General features: G+C 40.9%; 1 protein-coding gene across 6 annotated transcripts in view; it reads left to right on the top strand.

The window, feature by feature from the left end:
* Positions 1–22,576, top strand: part of CNOT2 (CCR4-NOT transcription complex subunit 2) — a 92,586-nt gene that overhangs the window by 54,093 nt on the left and 15,917 nt on the right. For 5 of the 6 annotated variants that reach the window (XM_040344009.1, XM_040344007.1, XM_040344012.1 and 2 more), the window contains exons 9-13: positions 12,838–12,997; positions 16,051–16,207; positions 18,949–19,010; positions 19,242–19,291; positions 19,970–20,070. In XM_040344009.1, coding sequence (XP_040199943.1) covers positions 12,838–12,997; positions 16,051–16,207; positions 18,949–19,010; positions 19,242–19,291; positions 19,970–20,070 — 530 coding nt within the window. The remainder of the gene's footprint in view (positions 1–12,837; positions 12,998–16,050; positions 16,208–18,948; positions 19,011–19,241; positions 19,292–19,969; positions 20,071–22,576) is intronic. The other variant, XM_040344008.1, reaches the window with a different exon arrangement.

Here is a 22,576-nt window from a genome sequence, read left to right as displayed (position 1 = left end):
TCGTCGGCAATATGAAGCATCCTGAATAGCTGTTTGACGGAAGGAAATTGTTAGGCTCTATAGCCACTGGATTTGGTACTGTCCTGCCTTAGTGTTGTTAAAGCCCACAACTGTAAAATCAGACTGTATATGCAATAAAGCATGCCTGTTTTACTCACTGTGGAATCTAAGGGGTTAATCCTCTGCATTGTGTAAATGCTGTGTAATCCTGTCTCTGATCTTCCCTTTCCACTGACTCCAATCCATCTTCCTCCTAATGGAACCGAGGGGGACAAGCTGCACCTGCTCAGTTTGGTGGGTTTTGCAAAAGTTATCTTTTTTTTTTTTTCTTGGGAAAGTGCATGTGATCCGCACTGTCCATGTGATCCGCACTGTCCAGACAGAGGGCCAGGGGTCCTGCAGCTTTATAGGACGATCAGGGGAAAATAAACTCCTCCTACAAACTTTATTTACGTTAGTGCGTCTTGTGGAAGTGAAAAATACGGTGTTAACTATTTATCAGTTTATATTTACTAAAACAATTGCATTTCCATGTTTTCTGTACTGTGGGAGACAGATACAATGAATGCAGGGTCCTGGGTATAGGTTTTAACCAAGTGACCTCCCTGGTGAAGGATGCATTGTCTTTTAAGGACCCAACTGATAAGGGGTTAAAAACCCTTTCTAGAATTCCACCCCATCTTGGATGTGACTTTAATGTGTCAAACCATGGTTGACTGGTAAAATTGCTTAAGATATCTTCATACTGATGTGGTTGATCCCTTAATTTTGAACTCATGGAGTAAATGGCTAGAGTTTTAAAATTTCAGTTGTAAGGGCTTGCTGGCTTATCATTTGCGCAGATTTCCCGTCAAAGTATGACACAAAGTGCTGGATTACAGAAGCCCCATCTATAGAAGTCTCTGAGCTGCATGGCCTTCGAGGAACAGTATTTCTTCAGATCTATTCTTGATACCATTATCAGGGAAGCTACTGGGGGCAAGAACACCCATCCCAGCAGAAGAAGCCTAAGGAACAGGCTGCAAAGTCTTCCCTCTCCACCTGTTAAGAGATATTCCTTTTTTCTCAACTTGGTTTCCACTCTAGCCGCAAGGTCTGGGACTCGAAATCATGTAAATATTTATACTCCTTGGCATAAAGATGCACCCCCCTCATTTTTCAGAGTGGGGGAATGATTGTTAACCTTGGCGGACACTTGGGCAGATTGCATCTAAGAAGCTTGGATGCAGGAGATGGTAACGCTGGAGTCTTGCTCACCTCCAACCTTCTTTTGTCATAGCACAGATTAGCATTAAGCCCTCTCGAGTCTTCTGGACCAAGGTTTTCATGTCTTGGTTCTACAGCAGCATCTATTCACTGTTGCCAAACCTAAATGAGGCACCTGCCTCATCTTTGAAATCAAAGGCCCCCTGAATGTCTTCATTTTGAGCTCAGAAATTTCACATGGCATCCACCAGGGACATTGTGGCTTCTCTGGACATGGACACATACCTAATATGCCCCAATTGTTCTAGCTTTGCCTCTACACCACAAGTTCATGGCCCTGTGATTTGGCCCCTTATCTACAACTCGGGTGTTTAAGGTACTTTCTCCGAGTATTGCCCTTACTGTGATCTAATGGCATTCCCATTGTGACATACTTGGATAATCTCCTATAGGGAGAACAGTTGATGCAGGCTCAGTCAAACAAAATGACTTGACTGTCGTTACAGTGGTTATGAATCCTAAATGTTCATAAATCAGTGTTAGAACTCCATTCTTCCTTTTTGTAGTATTTGGGTCTAGACATGGACATGACAGTCAGTGTTTTTCACAGGAGAAATGGTGAGAATCTTTTGATTTCTGATCAGTGTTCACCAGTATAGGAGTTTTCTTGACTCCGCTTTTGTGTGAGTTTTGAGCCTTTATAGTAGTCCATTTTCACTCTAGAACTCCTACTAGACGAGATCCCGTCCTCGTCCTCCACTTGCTACAGAGGATCAGGTTGTCCTTGGTGCTAGAATCCAGAGTCCCTCTTTCCCATCTTTTGGAGATTTCTCCCAACAGATGCCTGTCTGTTTAAGCTAGAGAGGAGTCTGGGGCTCCCTGTCAGTGCATTGGACTTGGTCTTTCGAGGAATCTCATCTCCCAACTCTTGGTGACTTGGCTGTCTCTGCAGCATTTGACCATTCTGTGGGAAGGTCCTCCTTACCTGGATTCATTCGGACAATGCCATGGCATTGGCCTACGTCAACCATCAGGAGGAACCAAAAAGTCTCGACAAGAGGTAGAGAGGATCTTGTCCTGAGCAGAACTTAGCTTGGCTCTTGTACCAGATGTGACTGTAGACAATTGATGGGCAAACTCCATCTGACAGGGACTATACCCAGGGAACTAGTCCCTACACCTGGAAGTGTTCCAGAACCTGTGGCGCAGGTGGGGTGGACACCAGATGTTGCCCCACCTGGTACAAGGATCCTCAAGTGGAAGCAAGGGATGCTCTGTAATATCAATGCACCCTGATTTATAATAATGTAAGGCACTGCACAAACTGACACTAGTTTTGCTCAGACTGCTAGTGTGGTCAGTGTACTGAGTCCTCCAGAGCATCCACTATAACAGTGGTTCTCAACTCCTGTCCTCAGGACCCACTAACAGGCCAGGTTTGCAAGATAACTGAAATACATCACAGGTGATATCATTTTCTGCTCAGTGAATGCAGTATTCTAGTCTGCATCTCCCCAAGGTAATACTTTTAAAATCTGGCCTGTTGGTGGGTCCTGAGGACAGGAGCTGAGAACTGCACTGGAAGTTTTACCAGGACAGCATATCGCACCTGCCTGGGCAAGTCAAGAGCAATGAGGATTGCCAAATTGTCTTTTTACTTGAACCTGCTAAACAGACAAATTTCAAGAGGGGAAAGGTATAGATTACCTGCAACAGGTCCTGGAATCCTGTAGCATAGAGGACATCAGATGTGGATGCCTGATTTCCATGTTTTTATAACTGGAGAGGTTTGTCTCCTGTTACCGGGATGCTCCAGCGTAAGAAGCAGATGTTTGTGCTTTGCAATACAATATAAATCAATAGATCAGGGCATACTAATCCCACAGAGCCACCAGAGCATCAACCGCTCCTTCTAGAGCAGGGGTAGGCAACCTCAGCCCTCCAGCTGTTTTGAAACTACAAGTCCCATGAGACATTGCAAGACCTGACAATCGCAGGCACGACTCCTAGAGGCAGAGGCATGATGGAATTTGTAGTTTCACCACAGCTGCCGTGCCGAGGTTGCCTACCCTTGTAGGCAAGCTGAGAAACCTCTCAGTCTTGGGGCTTTCACCCTACGAGGTTTTCAGTGAGCGGAAAACCTACAGACCAGTGTTTGGCCCTCGGCAGTATCGAGGGACAATTTTCTTCTTTTTCTTGTCTGTTTGTTTATAAACTGTTGACCTTCCACTCCTTTAGGATATTTTCATTCAATCAGTGCTGCATCGCTGATCACTGTGCTCTGACAGTTTGGATGTGGTTTAAGCTGTTTGAGTATCTCTCAACCTCTGCTTCCTTTAGAGCTCATACACCCTATGCAATTGTATTAATGTGCGACAATTGGGGCAATTGGTAAAGCGCATTAACGTGGATGTAAACCCAATTCATGAAATTTCTGTCTAGGTAGGTTGCTATTAATAGATTAGCAGCCAGATGGCCCTGTTACAAAACGCCTGAGTCTCTGCTTATGATGAGAAAGGGGGTGTGTGCCTTTCCTCCCATCAGCAATTTTAGCTATCTTGGCGGTATGCCCAGACATTACACTCGGGGGGGGTTATTTACTAAAGGCAAATCCACTCTGTACTACAAATGCAAAATGCACTTGAAATGGCACTGAAAGTGCAGTCGCTGTAGATTTGAGGGGGACATGCATGGAAAACGGCATTTTAGCTTGCACATGATTGAATAATCGGCAGATCTACCCCTCAGATTTACAGTGACTGAACTTCCAAGTGCACTTGTAGTTGGCACTTGTAGTGCAAAGTGGATTTGCCTTTCGTAAATGGTTTCATCTCCGTGTATCATCTGAGGCTGTTCACTACACTGGGTGTATGGAGGGTTTACATCCACTTTAAACTACAAGCACATAAGTTTATAATCTCAAAGGATCAGGTTCCACCCTTTCCTGTCAATGAGTACTCTACTCAGCGCTGTGTGTGTGTGTGTGTGTGTGTGTGTGTGTGTGTGTGTGTGTGTGTGGTTTGTGAGCTTTTTGTCATCAAACAGTTTCCCAGATTTGCAAGCATTCCTACATTTTCAATGTTCTACCAGGTTTTGTGGTCTTATCCTATTCCAGTTTGGAGTATAGAGTCCTCTAGGTGGCTCTTTGAGCTGTAGGCTGTCCCCAGTCTGTTTTTTTTATTTATTTTGAACCTATTGGTACCTGTTTTGCCCAACTTCACTTTTTCTGTTTTTCGATGTCTTGGTGTGTGTGTGTGTGTGTGTGTGTGTGTGTGATAGCGCTATTGTCCCAATGAAAACCAAAAAGCCGCTAGCACCACAAGGACAAATGTGTGTTTTAAAAGTAGTAGAAAATAAGTGCAGCCCTTATCAAATAAAAATAAATATGAGGACCCTATCAAAAGGATACAAATAGAGTTCAAGCGGTTAATATCTCAAAAGATTCACGTGTTGTTGTTAAAACCAAATAACGTTTTTTTATTTGTCAAGTGCAAAAAGTGCGGAAACATTTCAAATGTTTGAAGAATCTGTCTATCAATATTAAGTATTAAACACCCATATGTTGCATGATTGTGACATACATGTGGAAAATATAACCTAATAGACAGACTAACTTGCTTAGCTGAAAATATGATTACATACTTAAAAATATAATGAATGTCCCATATCCACAATATGAGTTATGCTAGGAAAATATGTAATCCATCAAAAAAAGTTTGAAGAAGTCCAGACTGGTGTAATGAAGCAAGTTATCAGAATAGTAATCCTGAGGATGGTAGATTATTTCAAGAACCACAACTAGGGGACACCACTGTGAAGGGTTCCACCAAGCAATAAGGTTTACTGGAACATGTGGATCCAGTCGCCATATGCCTAATGGGTGTAAACAGGCAGGGGCGTATAGACACATGGTAAGGGGGAATTTTCACACCACTCTCCTTAAACGATTTGGGGGGGGGGGGGACACTCCACTTCCACCGTCAATTCAACAGCTTAATAAGAGACTATGCAGGACCATGAACTTGAGATTCAGGCATGGATAACTTCTCTAACACTCGATCAATGTATATATGCAGAAAAGAGAGACCTAACACCTGTACATTCGATTGATGAGAAACCACGATCTGCTCTGTGGAACCTGATTCTGCTTAGTCGTTTTTATTTGGTTTAAACAATAACGCATTCATTTTTTGAGATATTGACCACTAGTTGTATCGTTTTTTATGGGGTCCTCATATTTATATTTGATTCATCTTAGGATAGCCTACAGTGTTTTTTTTTTTTTTTTATTTCGAAAGGCACACCAAAGCACTAAACCAGCGCGCACATGATGCTATTGCAGTGCAATGCTTGGTAACACGCTGCTGTTTGTGATTCGCTGCATTGGCAAAAATAGTACGGGTTCTATTCTAGGTTCTTTGTGCTGCTTTGGCAGCCCATCCAAATGGATGGTTGTCGTAACACATTAGAAAGCACAGGTGTCAAGGGACCCCTAATAATTATGCCTTATATGTTTTAAGGTTAGCCCACACTCATGTTAAGTTAAGATATTTAGAAATCCTGCTGAGATGCATACATAAAGAATAACAGAACCAAGTTGCTACCTTTCCTGGAGAGAAATGCTGCTGCAGGCTACCTTCAATGCTGGTCGTGTCAACAGGAGCTTAGGCCCTTTGCTGTAAAGAATTTCAGAATCGGCTAATTGGAACATTCATGCTGCCTAACAGAAATCAGATTTCCTTGGATTTTAGAAAATCAGATTGGCACAGAAAGAGGAGGCTTACAGCTGGACTTTGGGGATACTGAGGCTATATCCTTGGTGGACAAGGTTATAAATCCATAGGGATGAGTGAACCAAGCAAAGTTCAGTTCACAGAAGGTCCAGATAACCCAAGAAAAGTTCCCTAAACCCAAACATAGCACCTTACCCAATTGAAGTCTGTTGGAGCTATGCTTTTTTATTTCTGGCCTTTTCCAAATATGCCTATGATCATATATCATAAGGAAGCATGCCCAGACCCTGGTATTTGTGCGTGTGCGTGTGCGTGTGTGTGCGTGTGTGTGTGTGTGTGTGTGTGTGTGTGTGTGTGTGTGTGTGTGTGTGTGTGTGTGTGTGTGTGTGTGTGTTTTTTTTTTGTTTTCTCCCAATAAAGGAAGTTTTTTCAGATTATTATTATTTTTTTTATTTTTTTTTCAAGAGGTTGAACATGTAACATGAGGTTACATGTTCAGGTGAACTAATCCTTTTAATATACATCCACCAATGACATATTACACCTCTGTCCCCACTAGCAAATTTTTCATTGGCAGAATTTTAGTATTTGCACTAAATGCATCACGTTGAGAATTGACTGCACCGAACTGTGCAAGCTAAAAACAGCAGAATTGCCATCTAATAACTGTTTCCATAGTGTGTTGCGTGTGTGGATGTTTGTGTCATTTTGGCTGTGCATTGATTGGGGCAGGAAGCTGCTGGCTTTAGAGAGAATTAATCATTTGCTTGGCATTTCTCTTATCTTTTTGGAAAATCTTGCTTCGTAAAACATGGTCTAAAAACAATTGCCACTGAAAGCAGTTCTAATTGGGCTTGTGGGTCAATTCACAAATGTTTACCGGATACGAGAAGTCGCGTGCCTCATTTACATAAATAATTGCATGCGGTAAAGTAAATTGACAAAAAAAATATAAGATTTTGCAGTGTTTACTGCAAAATGAAGAATGTGCTGGTAAATATCACTAAAATACCATGTGGTAAGCTCTTTTCCAAATTCCAATTCACAAACTAAACAGAGTTTAAAAAAAATCCAATATTTATCACCAGGGTTTTGTTGGCGGTATAGAATGCAATATTTGTCAGAAACCGATAGCTGGTTGATAATGAGTGTGTTGGGAAGCTGACAGCTGAATGTAAAGAAACTTGTCAGCGATGGAAAAAAGTTATATATTTAAGACACAGCGTGTCCATAAGGTAAAAATCCCATTATAGAACGGTTCCAACAAGTAAAAGTCTTCACAGTATAATCCATTCACTGTGATCAAAAGGAAAAGTACAGAAATTGGTTAATCCTTACCCCACTGCAAACCGTGTGAGAAAGAAATACAAACTCACCAGAAATTCATAATACATGCACCTGGCAGCGTACATAGAGGAAATGACTCCTAAACAGAGGTGTCTCCCTTACAATGATCATTAAGGCTTGGGAGAAGCATATTGAGAATCGTAGCTCAATGTTTATTAAGTCAGTTGAAGCGCATAAGTAAATAATACACACTTACATTTAGGGGTTCGATGAGACTGCACCAACATATTCAGCTTTAGTGAATGCGCTTGTCTCTGCAGAACCCGGCGTGCGTTCCAAAGCACAGAAGGTAGGAACCAGGAAGCCGGATGGGGTGTCAATAGGGGACTCTCAGCCTCAATGCATTTTGTGGTCATCATGAAGCTTACCTGCCGCCCATTTTTTTTTATTTTTTTTTATGAAAAACTAGAAAAAGAAACCGCTAAAAAGTACTAAACTAGCTGAAAGATTATTCCAGCTATTCAACTTTAAGCTGCAATTTTCATGTAAAACAGAAGCACACAAATTTGAAGAAAAAAAAAAAAAAAAAAAATCTCGTTAACCTTGTGATTATTCAATGATGAAATTGATAATAAATTATAATGATATTATGTGTGTACCACACCAAACTTAATATTGAATAAATTTATAAAAATCAGTAGTAGTAATAGAGTCCACAAATGTGTTGGTTGGTGAAATCCCCAAAATTTGTGTCAAATTATAAAAACCCTAAAAAGTACTTAATATAAAAAAACTGTGAATAAATAACTGTACACCGGTGCTCTGTGAAAAAACATACAAATGTGAAATGCCGTATCCAAAAGAAGCCGTGTTGATCCACTACCAAATCTGCAGAAATTACTTCTTACCAACTTGCCATGATCCCCCATGACCGAGGCTTAAGAGAATGCATGTAATGAATCGCAGCTTACTCCAAAACAACAGACGCAATCACCGATTCTTAGAAATTTGGCCTCTCAACCAATCAAACCATCAATGGATGCACGCGGTACAAAAGATATTAACGCTCCATATAGTGTATTAATATATCAATGTTGCAGTTTAAAAAGAGCCTGTAGTCTGATGTGCCGGCCGGTGCACAGACAACCCATCCTGGGTAAAACGTATGGAGCACAGGGTGACGTCAGCGTGTCGCTCCGCCTGAAGTACGTTTCGTAATAACTTGCTTTGTCCAGGGGTGGTTTGCCGTTTTTTATTTTTTTTTGCCTTGTATACCCCCACCACTTATTGTCATTTGTTAAGGAGATATTGCATGAAAACTAGTCCAAATTTCCGGGCATCAGTGTTTTAGTTAAATATTTTAGACCCCTTTCACACTGGGGAGCTTTTCAGGCATTTTTGAGCTAAAAAAAAAAGCGCCTCAAGCCCCCAAGTGTGAAAGGGCTTTCACAATGGGGCAGTGTGCTTGCAGGATGGGGAAAAAACTCCTTCAAGCAGCATCTTGGGGGCAGTGTGGCAGTGGTGTATACACCGCTCCTGCACCGCCCCAGCCCAATGAAATGGCAGCGCTGCCAAAGCGCTTCGGCAGCGCTGCAACACGGGTGCTATTAACCCCCTTTTTTTTTTTTTTTTGCCCGCAAGCGAGGGCAAAAAGTGCTGCTATAACGGTAAAGCGACGCTAGTGTCCGTACTGCCCCAGTGTGAAAGGGAACTTAGAGGGGCTGCTGTACATATGGGTGTCTTTCATTCACAAACTTGTACATAACCATACTATAAATTGAATATGTAATTTTAAATATATATCGGATCAAATAAGGATGACGGTCTATATGGCCTCAGGGGCTAGTGACAATTATGCATATTTACTCTGTCGGTAAAGGGGAGTCAACCCAAAAAGGACCCCATTTCCAGTATTTGATACAACCTGTAATATGAACCCTTTATTACACAAACTCTTACGCATAAGAATTACACTTCGTGCCATCTAGTGGCTCCATAACAAATTGCAACCATAAATAATTCCAACCAACAATATACTATTATCCCACAATATAATCTTAATTTAAGTTTTTTAAAACATTTTTAATCTTTAGAAGTCTACCATTATAACATTATGCTATATCAGAGATTCGTAATTGGAGGTGGGTGGGGTTTTACTTTTGGGTTGCCTTTAAGGTTGAATAACCCCACAACACTGAATAAAAAGGGCCAGGAAAATTAGTAATTGGAGAGATACCAATTTAAATCGATTATCTATAGTGAGGCCTGATGGACACACAGATCCAATTTCATGTATACACCAGGTCTCATTTTGATTAATTTGCCTACGAAGATCACTTGCCCTCCAATGTTCATAAACCTTATCTATACCAATAAATTGTAATCATGATGGGTCCCTATTGTGCGTTTTCCTAAAATGGCTGGATTCGCTATGCTTGGTGCATCCCTTTTTGTTATTAACATGTTCGTTTTATTTAACTAAAATACACTGATTCCTGGAAGTTTTGGACTAGTTTTCATATATCATCTCCTTAGCCAAGGACAATAAGTGGTGGGGGTATATAATGTTTCAAGAAAATGGTGGCGGGGAAGCTTCCCGATGTGTGGATCACAAAATGCATTGAGGCTGCGCGTCTGCCCCTATCAATGTCACATCCGGCTTCCTGGTTCCTACCTACTGTGCTTTAGAACGCATGCCGCGCCTTGAAGAGACGGCAAGCGCATTCACAAAAGCTGTCTTGCAGCACCCCTAAATGTAAGTGCGCATTCTTTACTTATCAGCTTGAATAAGTTCAGCTTGAACTGACTTTTGATAAACCTTTAATAAAAATGATTCTCAATATGCTTCTCCGAAGCCTCAATGATCATTGTAAGGAGACACCTCTGTGGTTAGGAGTCATTGCCTCTATACACATTGCTGTTTGAAAGATTACAATTGATGCATTTATTATGAATTTCTGGTGAGTTTGTATTTCCCACACACTGTTTGCGGTGGAGCACGGTTTAAAGGATTAATCAATTTCTGCACTCTTCTTTTGGATCACGGTGACTGGATCATTCTGTTAAAACTTTTTTTAGAACTGTTATGGGATTTTTTTTTTTACCCTTTTGGACTAATTTATGCTAATATGATTTTGTAATTATGTTGATTATATCTGTTAGCGCCATCACCTTTTTAGCACTAATATTTGATTATATATAAAGTGTTGAATTACACTTTTTAAAGGGGGCAGCTGCACTTGTGGTTAATTTCTGACGCCATTACTTGATCTATACCTGTTCTCAGCTGCATAAGAGGTGGGGGAGAAGAAATTGAATTACACTGATCTTCTCATTTAAAAGGCTGTGCAGGGGAGGTGTGTTAGGACAAGTCTGATCATTGGAGGAGAAGCAGCCTGACTTCCCAGCATAGCTAGAGAACTGATCATGCTGTGCTCTCGTGCCTAATGTGGTCAGTTTTTTAATGGGAAAGCGGAGGAACTGGCAGGAACACCAGGGATTTCACACAATGGAAGCAATACAAAAAAATGGATTCTTTTTCAAGCAGGTACATGGTACAGCAGGCACATACAGTGGGGCAAAAAAGTATTTAGTCAGCCACCAAAAGTTCTCCCACTTAAAAAGATTAGAAAGGCCTGTAATTGTCATCATAGGTATACCTCAACTATGAGAGACAAAATGTGGAAACAACAAATCCAGACAATCACATTTTGTCTGATTTTGGAAATAATTTATTTGCAAATTATGGTGGAATATAAGTATTTGGTCACCTACAAACAAGCAAGATTTCTGGCTCTCACAGACCTGTATCTTCTTCAAGAGGCTCCTCTGTCCTCCACTCATTACCTGTATTAATGGCACCTGCTTGAACTTGTTATCAGTATAAAAGACACCTGTCCACAACCTCAAACAGTCACACTCCAAACTCCACTATGGTGAAGACCAAAGAGCTGTCGAAGGACACCAGAAACAAAATTGTAGACCTGCACTAGGCTGGAAAGACTGAATCTGCAACAGGCAAGAAGCTTGGTGTGAAGAAATCAACTGTGGGAGCAATAATTAGAAAATCGAAGACCTACAAGACCACTGATAATCTCCCTCGATCTGGGGCTCCACGCAAGATCTCACCCCCCGTGGGGTCAAAATGATCACAAGAACAGTGAGCAAAAATCCCAGAACCACCTGGGGGGGACCTAGTGAATGACCTGCAGCAAGATGGGACCAACATAACAAAGGCTACCATCAGTAGCACACTAGGCCGCCAGGAACTCAGATCCTGCAGTGCCGGACGTGTCCCCCTGCTTAAGCCAGTACATGTCCAGGCCCGTCTGAGGTTTGGTAGAGAGCATTTGGATGATCCACAAGAGGATTGGGAGAGAGTCATATGGTCAGATGAAACCAAAGTAGAACTGTTTGGTAGGAGAGAATGCTGGGTTGCAACCAAAGAACATCATGCTTTGTGGATGTTTCTCTGAAAAGGGAACAGGATGACTGATCTGTGTACATGAATGAATGGGGCCATGTATCGTGAGATTTTGAGTGTAAACCTCCCATCAGCAAGGGCATTGAAGATGAAACGTGGCTGGGTCTTTCAGCATGACAATAATCCCAAACACACTGCCTGGGCAACGAATAAGTGGCTTTGTAAGAAGCATTTCAAGGTCCTGGAGTGGCCTAGCCAGTCTCCAGATCTCAACCCCATAGAAAACCTTTGGAAGTAGTTGAAAGTCTGTGTTGCCCAGCGACGGCCCCAAAATATCGCTTGCTCTAGAGGAGATCTGCATGGAGGAATGGGCCAACATACCAGCAACAGTGTGAAGACTTGCAGAAATGTTTGACTTCTGTCATTGCCAACAAAGCATATATAACAAAGTATTGAGATGAACTTTTGATATTGACCAAATACTTATTTTCCACCATAATTTCCAAATTCTTTCCAAATCAGACAATGTCATTTGTTTCCAAATTTTGTCTCTCATATTTGAGGTATACCTATGATGACAATTACAGGCCTCATCTTTTTAAGTGGGGGAACTTGCACAATTGGTGACTGACTAAATACTTTTTTGCCCCACTGTATTGGGAATATGAAATGTTGGGTTTACATTCTTGAAGCTTACTGGCAGGAAGGGCATTTTGCAGCAAGTTTACGAAGGATTCATTCACATAATGTACAGCCCCATACAACTTGAGTCCTTTTATCTGTTGAGAAGTAAACGGATGCTCATCACCTGTATAAACTTACCTGCGCAGTCTTATTTTGACAGGTACGTAGAGCTTGTGCATTCAGTCATGCACCTGTCTGTGCATACATGTAAAACTGGGCTGTGTGTGTGTGTGAGTGCGTACAGCCAATGCATATCAATCCAATTTTGTATAGATTGCCTGCATGCAGCAACGTGTTGAAACAAAAAGATAAACAAATGTCTCTTCAAGCTCTACTGGGCTCTGTGCCTGTGTTAATGAACCCTTGGTTGATTGAAGAGAACTGAGCAAAGGCTCCTAGACCACAAAGTTTCTACCGTGTGTGTGTATAGACTCCAATATTGTACATAAGTTTGCAAAAGTCCAATCTAATGTGTTTAACTTTCAATATTTTTTTTTCTTAAAGCCCTCTTCTCCCTTTTTTTTTGTTTTTGTTTGCATGCAGAATTTAAATACGCCAGGAAAGACCGTTTCAACAACAGATGGACCCAAATTTCCAGGAGATAAAAGCTCCACGACGCAAAATAATAACCAGCAGAAAAAAGGGATTCAGGTTTTACCTGATGGTAATGTATTTAAAAATCATTTTCTTTTCTGTATTTTTTTGCAGCTTCGTGAAACACATTGAATGATATTAGGCGTTTTTGTGCCCAGTTGGAACTTTTGTTTAAAGAAAGCCAGTAATTTCTTGTCGAGCAAACTGTTCATGTATAACGCTCTCTCTGCCTCCATAGACACTGGAGCCATAAAAATCTTGGCATTTGTTGCACATGTACACTTCCCTCTGCCTCCCATAATGCATTAATTGATTCTAGAGTGACGCCTCTCCAGGCATAAGCACCAGTAGTGTATTTAGGTTTTGTGCTGCCCTAGGCCTGACTAAACTCGTGCACCCCCTAATTTAAATATGACCCACCCCTTCTTGTCAAGGCCTGCCCCTTGCTGTTCAAGACCTGCCCTGAAATTTTCAAGTGGGGACAATTGGTTCTAAAGGCCTGGGGGGGGGGGGGGGCAATGCCTTAACTTGCATAGATTTCCTTTCACTTCCTGCTTAGCTATGGGGCAGGAAGTGAAGGCAAATCTCTACAATCAGGCAGGGATGGTAAAAGATAATCTGTCAGGGGCTAAAACCCTCCGTTACTCTATCCAAAATGAAAAGAAAGTGTTGGCTTTAGTTCTACTTTAAACACAAATTTCTGATAATTTTATGGAGAGGACTAAGAAGATATAATCATGCTAATGGTGCAGCAGAAAACATATAGCACAGTGAGGAAGGTTTGTGGTCTAGGATGCTGGACCACCCGCATACCAGAAGAAGTGCGGCTGCTTAATGGGGGCGCTAGACTAATTTGCCTCTCAGCCCAGCCCCCCCCCCCCCTATAAGACTGGCGCTACACTAACACTTTGGATGTAGGGGAAAGACCTACAGATACATGTACAGCTTATGTAGGAGAATTTTTTTTCATATGTGTATCGCGTGAGGCCATTCACTTCACTGGGTATATGTAATCTTTGGAGTGCCCCATTTTTTATGAATATGAGGTCCTGTACTGTAGGATAAAATTGTATTTTTGACTTTTCTTGTAAAATCCTTTTCTTGGCGTATAGCATGCAGGACCCTCTTCTTTGTGACTTGGTCCCAACATTGTTTATTACAAAACTGAGGCTTGCATTGTGTGAATGACTTTTTTTTGATTGGCTTGGCCAGTGTCCAGTCATCTGAACGTGTGGCATATAACTCATTTACATAGTTGCATATTAAGGTTGAATAAAAGACGACAGGCCATCCATCCATTTGTTATGAATGCAAAGACCCATGTCCTGTACTGTGCAGGATTTTACAGGAAAATCAAAAATCCAGTTTCACAAGTTCACGGCAAAGAATTGGAGGTTTTTTAAAGTATTCGCATTATAGACTGTACCCTGAATTATTGGGTCACGTTATTCAGTTTATGTATTTAAACATTCAGCTTTCTGCCTGGAATGCCATATTCCACCATTGTGTTCATACTCATTGCCTTATGACTCATCACAGCGAATCCCCAGGAGCCTTTGGCCAAAAACTTTTACCAGAATTAAAGAATTATCCAGTATGCAATGCATAACCTTTGCCCCTGGTTAGCTTTGTCACAAGTGCCAATAAATTGAAAACAATTATAACCTAGCCCCCTTCCTATAAAAGGTTGCTCTCAAAGCAGCCATGTTGTCTGTGTGATGGACCAGTTATGTTTTTATTTTATTTTTTCAGCTTTGGCCTTGGTACATGTTCCCCATGGCAGGGCCTGGTCTCATGCCTTTTTGTTGTCATTAGCTTGTATATTAGCCCTGCAGATGGCCACAATTTTAATAGGAGTTTAATGGGGTTAGCTGTAAACTGCAAATGCAACCCAGGCAAATTTGTTCATTCTACCTGTAACCATACTCTTCAGAAGAGCGTTCAAACTCGCACTTTGTGTGCATCGGTTCGTCCAATCTAGCACATTAGAGGTGTGGTTTTTTTTTTTGGGCTAGTGTTTTCTTTGGTGCCTTACAATATGGCTATCCTTTTGGCAGATTTATGAATATTTTAGGTGCTCTTGCTGCATGGATCTTCTACATCAAACAACGCATGCATGTGTATTACTGTGTCAGTAACAAATGCTGTTTAGGGCCATTTTATGTGGCACTATTCACTATCAGGAGCTTTAAGAAAGTGTGGAAGGTCAAGCAGTTGATAAGCATAGCAACTATCGGACTTCTGGTGACCTCTCACTCTTGATTCTCAAGGTAGGCTCCAAATGCATAAAGCTGAATAAGGTGACCAAGATAATCCTCTCATTAGAAAGCTTGTATAGATATTTTAAGACTGAATATTCAAAGTCTTGCAAAAAAAGTGGTGACTGGTTCTCTTTAAATGCCAGAACACTGAGACCACCCTAAACGTAGTTTAAAAGGCTCTTACAGAATGCATAGGTACCAACATTTACAGGCTTTTATTTTGTTAAATTATTTAAAACTGTATTAAACCCCAAAGCAAGCCCTTTTAATATGTTGTAGCTTACCACTCCCTAGATGTGGTGGCTGCACTTGTTTTTTCTTTTTTAGGCTTTATTTATTTTCGCCAGTAAGTCTGTTTTTATTTTTCAACAGTGCAAGCTGTCCTGCAGATGTAGCAGTTGTGGCTGAGACAAAACATTTACAGCTGATGGGGAGGGGTTGTCAACTTTTATATAAAACCTTTATCCCAGAAGGGGGGGGGGGGGGTAACTGTTGCTGCCTAAAAAGTGTTAACTGCAGTTTGGCTTTAAATTGTAAGTGCACTTTAAACCTCCCCTCCCCCTAGACTGACAATGCTGCTGTCCAGAGGTGTCTGTTGCTCCTTCATTCGGAGTGTAGGCACTCTAATACAGGAGGTGTGTTTTTGGCTGGTGAAAACAAAGGGGGGAAAAAGCCTTAAACGAATGCAGCGAACACATCCAATGATTGATAAGCTGCAATAATATTACATTTTTTATTTTGGGTTTATTACTGCTTTAATTCACAGTCCTGTCTTATTGTCCTGTTTTTAATTACCTCAAGCTCTTGACACAAATATTTTGTTAGATGTTTCTAATTTTGATTGCTGTTATGTCTTGTCCAGGCCGCGTTACCAACATTCCTCAAGGTATGGTGACAGATCAGTTTGGCATGATTGGCTTGTTAACATTCATCAGGGCAGCTGAAACAGACCCAGGGATGGTACATCTTGCGTTAGGAAGTGACTTGACAACACTAGGCCTCAATCTCAACTCTCCAGAGTAAGTCCGTTTATTTTTTGTTTGTGCTTTTTACTATTAATGTCTGTGTATCTATTTTTATGCAAACCAAATGTTTGTCAGACTGTGCCAAGTCTGGGAAATTAAATGTTAATTAAACAGTGTTTATAGGCACTCTCTTTAATGACGTATATATTTGAAATCCATATCCAATGCTTTATGTATACATGCTTTTTGAGAATATTTTAACTGTATGGATTGCAATGGAATTGATCAGAGTGTACTTTTAGAGCCTGTTCACACTGGGGCGGCAAGGCGTCCTGAAGACGACTTCAGAGGCGACTTGCAAAATGACTTCTGTATAGAAGTCAATGCAAGTCGCCCCCAAAGTCGTACAAGAACCTTTTTCTAAGTCGGAGCGACTTGCGTCCTGAGTAGCCTGACGAGTCGCCCCAGTGTGAACAGGCTCTTATTGATCCTGATACTTGACACCCTGTTTTTTTTTTGTTTGTTTTTTTTGTTCTTTTCTCCCTTCTTGCTGTAAACAAAGAGCTATTCCTTATTTAAATAGACTGTTTCTCAAAAGACATTCTGTGTTGCCCCTGGCATCCCATTAGTTCTCTGTCAGGTTTCTAGGACATATGACAGAAAGTAGGCTTTTTCATGAATTGTGAGTTTCGTTTTTTTTTTTTTTCTGCTTCTTCTTTTCTTCCTCAAGTTAAATCTACCATGTTGCCTCGTTAGGGCAAACTAGTCTATCCTCACCTTTTACAGATACTTACCTTTACTACACTCTCCAGCACATTGTGGCATACACTGTACTTCTGGGTGTGTAGAAGCAAGTTATGCATGGTCGGCACCTAAGCGATCAATGGTCAGGCCTGCGTACCAGGGTGGGGGATTGTCCTTGGTCCTGTTTGAGCTCTAGCACTGAGCTTATACCAGACTGTTACTTGGTGCCCGCAGGGAAGTGAAGTGGAGGGAAGTATTAGTTGTAACTTTGCCTGAATGGGGTGCACTTGGTAATGCCTGACTTTGTAATGTATTGTATATCAGGGAACAGACGATCACTGACATTGCCACAGTAAAGAACGGGGAAGGTGTGTTTACACTCACCTCTCCCTGTTCTTCAGCTCCTGTGACCGATCGCGGGACACCGGCGGCGATCGGGTCACGGAGCTTCGGAACCGTGCCCGGGCTCTTAAAGGCAACGTACCTGTACGTGCTTGTGCCCAGCTGTGCCATTCTGTCTACGTATATCGGCATTAGGCGGTCCTTAAGTGGTTAAAGGGTTACAAAATTGAGTTTCTATCACTGCACCCTCATTGCTTTTTGCCTTCCAATGTGCTAGTTTCAAACAAAGGCAGATTTGATGCACTAGCTTCAAGGGGTTGAGAAAGATGCACCAGAAATACAAAGTCTCTCCCCATTTTCCAATTGTGGCTTTCTGCATTTTGTTGAGGGAGACCTGCACTATTCACATTTTCATCTATACCCCGAGTGTTCAAAAAGCAAGCCAGAATCTTCCTCCTGAAGGTTCAGATCTCGGAAACTTGGATTACGCGCACAGCCCTTAATTTGCTTTTGCATGAGGATTCTAGGCCTCGTGGTAGCCTCCTTCGAGGCAGATCCCTTTGCTCAATTTCACTTCAGACCCCCCTTCAATCCAACATCAAGATGTAAACAAGCTGGTATAATTATTGGATCGCTCAACTAGAAACGTCATTCCACAGGTCTTGGTATGTGAAAGCTGGGCAGAGTTTACAACTCCCAGACTGTTCAAGGAAAATTATCCCCACAGAAAACAAAGCTACCCATCAATATTCTAGAACTGAGAGCCATCATAATGTCTCTACAACATTGAACCCCCCCCCCCCCCCCCTTCTATAAGGTCATTGAACCTCCCTTCTCAAGCTGCACAAATTTGTGGCCAAGACCAGAAATTTTCTAGCCTTCACAGTAAATGCTCCGGTGGTTCGTTGCTTGCCATTTCAGCTGGTTTATGCCCTCTCTGATAAATAGGAAGAGGAAAGGGTCCTGGTGATTCTCATCAAATTTATCCAAAATAATGCGCTTTATGTAATAAGTCAACCCAGTGGCCATCAAATACCACCAAAAGAAAGCACTTTTTATGTGAAAGATATACTGTATTTATTGGCGTATAACACTCACTTTTTTACCCTGAAAATAGAGGGTAAACTATGTCTGCGTGTTATACGCAGGGGGCTATGGAAAGTTTTTTTCCTGAAACTTCCCTCTTAACGTTATGGTGCGTGTTATACGCCTGTGCGTGTTATACGCCGATAAATCCGGTACATTTCATTTGCATGACCGTACAATTGCCAGTAGAGCAGTCCTAAATGGCAATAAATGCTGTGGTGATGAAGGGGGTAAAATCTTCCAGAGCTCAAATGGTTAAAGAAAACCTGTCATAAAACAAGTAGGCTGCTATTGACCTTTCCTACTAGCTGTTAGGAATGCTTTGGCTTGTATCTTTCCCCAGTCACTAACCCCAGCACAATTTATAGTGATGAGGATTTCTAACAGTTCTCCATTTTTTAAATTTGGTGCAAGCTTGATCTGCATTTGCTTTGTGTATTCCTTAAGAAAAGATTGGCATTGAAGACCCCTGGTTCTTGTGGTAAATGCAGCCTGCTCCCAGACGCTGGCACCAAAAAAAAAAAATTTTCAATATATATATATATTTTTTTTTATGTTATATTAACCATGATTTTTTTTTTGCGTGTTTGTTTTTGTGCTTATATCCTTGTTTTTAAACCTAGAAATCTTTATCCGAAGTTTGCATCGCCATGGGCATCCTCGCCGTGTCGACCACAAGATATCGGTATGTTTTTCTTGGTTATTTTGTGTGATGGTTTGATAAGAGAATTTTTTTTTTTTCTAGTCTAAAATAGCCAGATTCCCCCCCCCCCCCTTTTTTTTTTTTGGCTTTTCATTTATATTTATAATGACTTACTTTTATGTAGCAAGACCCCTTCCGGGATGGCAGAGCTAAGTGATTTCTTTTTTTGTTCAGTTTTCATTCTCTTTTCATTTTTTTTTTTTTTCTTTTTAGATTTCCATGTCCCTTCTGAGTACTTAACGAACATTCACATTAGGGATAAGGTGAGTTTCTTCAAACTGTGGGATTTAATAAGTTATTGCAAAGCAGTAATTCTGTGTATGCTGTGGGCAGTCATTTGGGATTTGTTAGCACAAATAAATGTTCCCTTATGATTTACATATTTTTAAGGGCAGACCTTCTGAAATGATTTTTCATTTGTAAACTTTAAACTTTGCCAACTTCCCCCCAAAATTTGTTCACTTGCATCAGCACTTAACTATTCCTGTGCAATGTGTGTTGTATGCATAAACAAATGATTGGGTTAGTTAATTGTTAAATTGTATTAGCAAGCCCTTACAATGCCTGGAGCAAGTGAGATTTTTAGGTTCAAATCTTAAAGCAAAGCTGTGCGTTGCTCATGCAAGACGCAACAACAAGGTTGCGTTTATTGCCCTCTCCCCCAGCAGCAGCACATATTAGTTTCTTAGATCTCTGGCTGGTTTGTTCAGTCATGTAAGCAAGGAAAAAGTGGGGGGGAGGTGGTGTATATATCCCTGGCTGGCTTACAATTATTGGGGGGGGGGGTTTGTGTTAATCCTGAGTAATGTATAATCCGATGGTTAATGACATCCTGTGCCCCTCAGACACCAAGAAAACTATTTTAGGGTGTGTGTGCAAAAAAGCTTATACTTACAATTGTACTAATATAATGTACTTCTCTCTCTTTTTTTTTTTTGTAGTTGGCTGCAATAAAACTTGGCCGATATGGAGAAGATCTTCTTTTCTATCTATATTACATGAATGGAGGGGACGTTTTACAGCTTTTAGCCGCAGTCGAGCTGTATGTATAAGTATTAAGCAGTTTTCAGACAGACAATAGGAAAATGTATATTGGTTTGTTTTGTTGCATCATTTCCTTAGTTTGGTCACAGCAATAAAAAAAAAATGTATGTGTAGATAAATATATTAAAATTTTCTTCTAGAATCTCCTCTTATAGCTTCCATGTGAAAGAAGCTGAGGGAGGCCAGAGTCTGGAAGAGTTTAGTAAGGGACTTGATATCAAAGTATTGAATTCATGGAAATTTGTAATGATGCCACCACAGCCTCAAATCTCAGCTCATTTAAAGCGGAGCTCCACCCTAAAGTGGAACGTCTGCTCATCGGCAAGCCGCAATGCTTCATTTCCTGGTTCCCTCAAAGAGTGTGGCAGTGAGGGCAGCAGAGTGACGAGCGATTGCTCATCTTCTGCTGCCGACGCCGCTGGACTCCAGGACAGCTAAGTGTGCTAATATTAAGCCACTTTAAGTTGAGGCTTATTTACACGGGTGTCCAATTATCTGCACTCATATCTGTAATTGTATACAGAACTGAATGCAGCACTATTGTATCCTATGGGCCCCATGCACACAGGTTTATTTTACTCCACAGCATATACCTGCGTAAACCAAAGCTAGAGAAGTCTGCATTACAGTTCTGGCATAAAGACCATATTTGCCACTGTACACATATAATAGTTTTCGCTAACTTGCATCCAGCGCACGTGGGGCGCTATTGGTCACTGCTGCTCGGTCTACATGTTAAATGTGTAGCCAGGGGTGCCACCACAGATTACGCAGTATTAGAGTTTACATGTCGGCCCTGAATAAGTCATTCATATGTTGGCGGTGTACGCACAGAATGACCATATTTCAGTCGTTCAAAATCCTACGTAAAGACATGCGCTGTGTGTACATGGGGCCTTATAATACGGTTTACTTCCATAAACTGACATTTACCTGTCTTGGCAAAAGGGCGTTACCAACGCTTTATTTCTACTGTGCTGTGAACATACCAAGATTGGAATGTTATTTTAGAGTCCTTTGTCCCCATTAATGTGTGGTAACATGCATATTTGATGCTTGTTCTGCATGCATTGTGTGTGTGCTTCTGCCCATTGGTGCATGCTTTTAACATTGTATAGGTTATGATTTAATCCTCTTTCGCAAGAATGTTCCATGTTTATTGCAGATGGAAATATGACAATGTATTTGATGTTGAAATGCTGGAAACCTTTAAGGATTATGCTTTTATTCTGCATTTGCTGATTGCTTATTGTGTCTATGTACACAAGTGCATAAACAACATAATAGCCATGCTAAATATATAAATGCACATTCAACGTCTTCATATTTTTTCTTTTTTATAAAATGTTAGTTTGGAAAGTGAGCACACATCTCCAGTGGTGCTGCAAATTCATACATTTTCCAAATTGAACATATGCTCAATAATGTCCTCATTTTGTAGGTGAGAGAGAGAGATAGTAAGTAAGTAAGTAAGTAAGTAAGTAAGTAAATATATAATATAATATAATAAATTATGGCATAGAAATCATAGTGCTTTTTATATAATACAGTGGGAATCGAAAGTTTGGGCACCCCAGGTAAAAATTTGTATTAATGTGCATAACGAAGCCAAGGAAAGATGGAAAAATCTTCAAAAGGCATCTAAATACAGATTAGACATTCTTATAATATGTCAAAAAAGTTAGATTTTATTTCAATCATTTACACTTTCAAAATGACAAAAAACAAAAAAAAGACGTCTGCAAAAGTTTGGGCACCCTGCAGAATTTATAGCATGCACTGCCCCTTTGCAAAGCTTGAGACCTGCCAGTGTCATGGATTGTTCTCAATCATCGTCTGGGAAGACCAGGTGATGTTAATCTCAAAGGTTTTAAATGCCCAGACTCATCTGACCTTATCCCAACAATCAGCACCATGGGTTCTTCTAAGCAGTTGTCTAGAAAACTGAAACTGAAAAGAGTTGACGCTCACAAAGCTGGAGAAGGATATAAGAAGATAGCAAAGCGTTTTCAGATGTCAATATCCTCTGTTCGGAATGTAATTAAGAAATGGATGTCATCAGGAACAGTGGAAGTTAAAGCAAGATCTGAAAGACCAAGAAAAATATCAGACAGAACAGCTCGCAGGATTGTGAGAAAAGCAATTCAAAACCCACGTTTGACTGCACGATCCCTCCAGAAAGATCTGGCAGACACTGGAGTTGTGGTACCCTATTCCACTATAAAGAGATGCTTGTACAAATATGGTCTTCATGGAAGAGTCATCGGAAGAAAACCTATTCTACGTCCTCACCACAAAAATCAGCGTTTGAACTTTGCAAATGAACATATAGACAAGCCTGATGCATTTTGGAAACAAGTTCTGTGGACTGATGAGGTTAAAATAGAACTTTTTGTCCGGAATGAGCAAGAGACGTTTGGAGAGGAAAGGGCACAGAATTTAATGAAAAGAACCTCTGTCCAACTGTTAAGCATGGGGGTGGTTCAATCATGCTTTGGGGTTGT

The sequence above is a fragment of the Rana temporaria genome, chromosome 3, assembly GCF_905171775.1.
Source record: "Rana temporaria chromosome 3, aRanTem1.1, whole genome shotgun sequence".
NCBI classification, from domain to species: domain Eukaryota; kingdom Metazoa; phylum Chordata; class Amphibia; order Anura; family Ranidae; genus Rana; species Rana temporaria.
The sequence above is the reverse complement of the archived record's forward strand: the minus strand, read 5'-3'. Positions and strand labels throughout refer to the sequence as shown.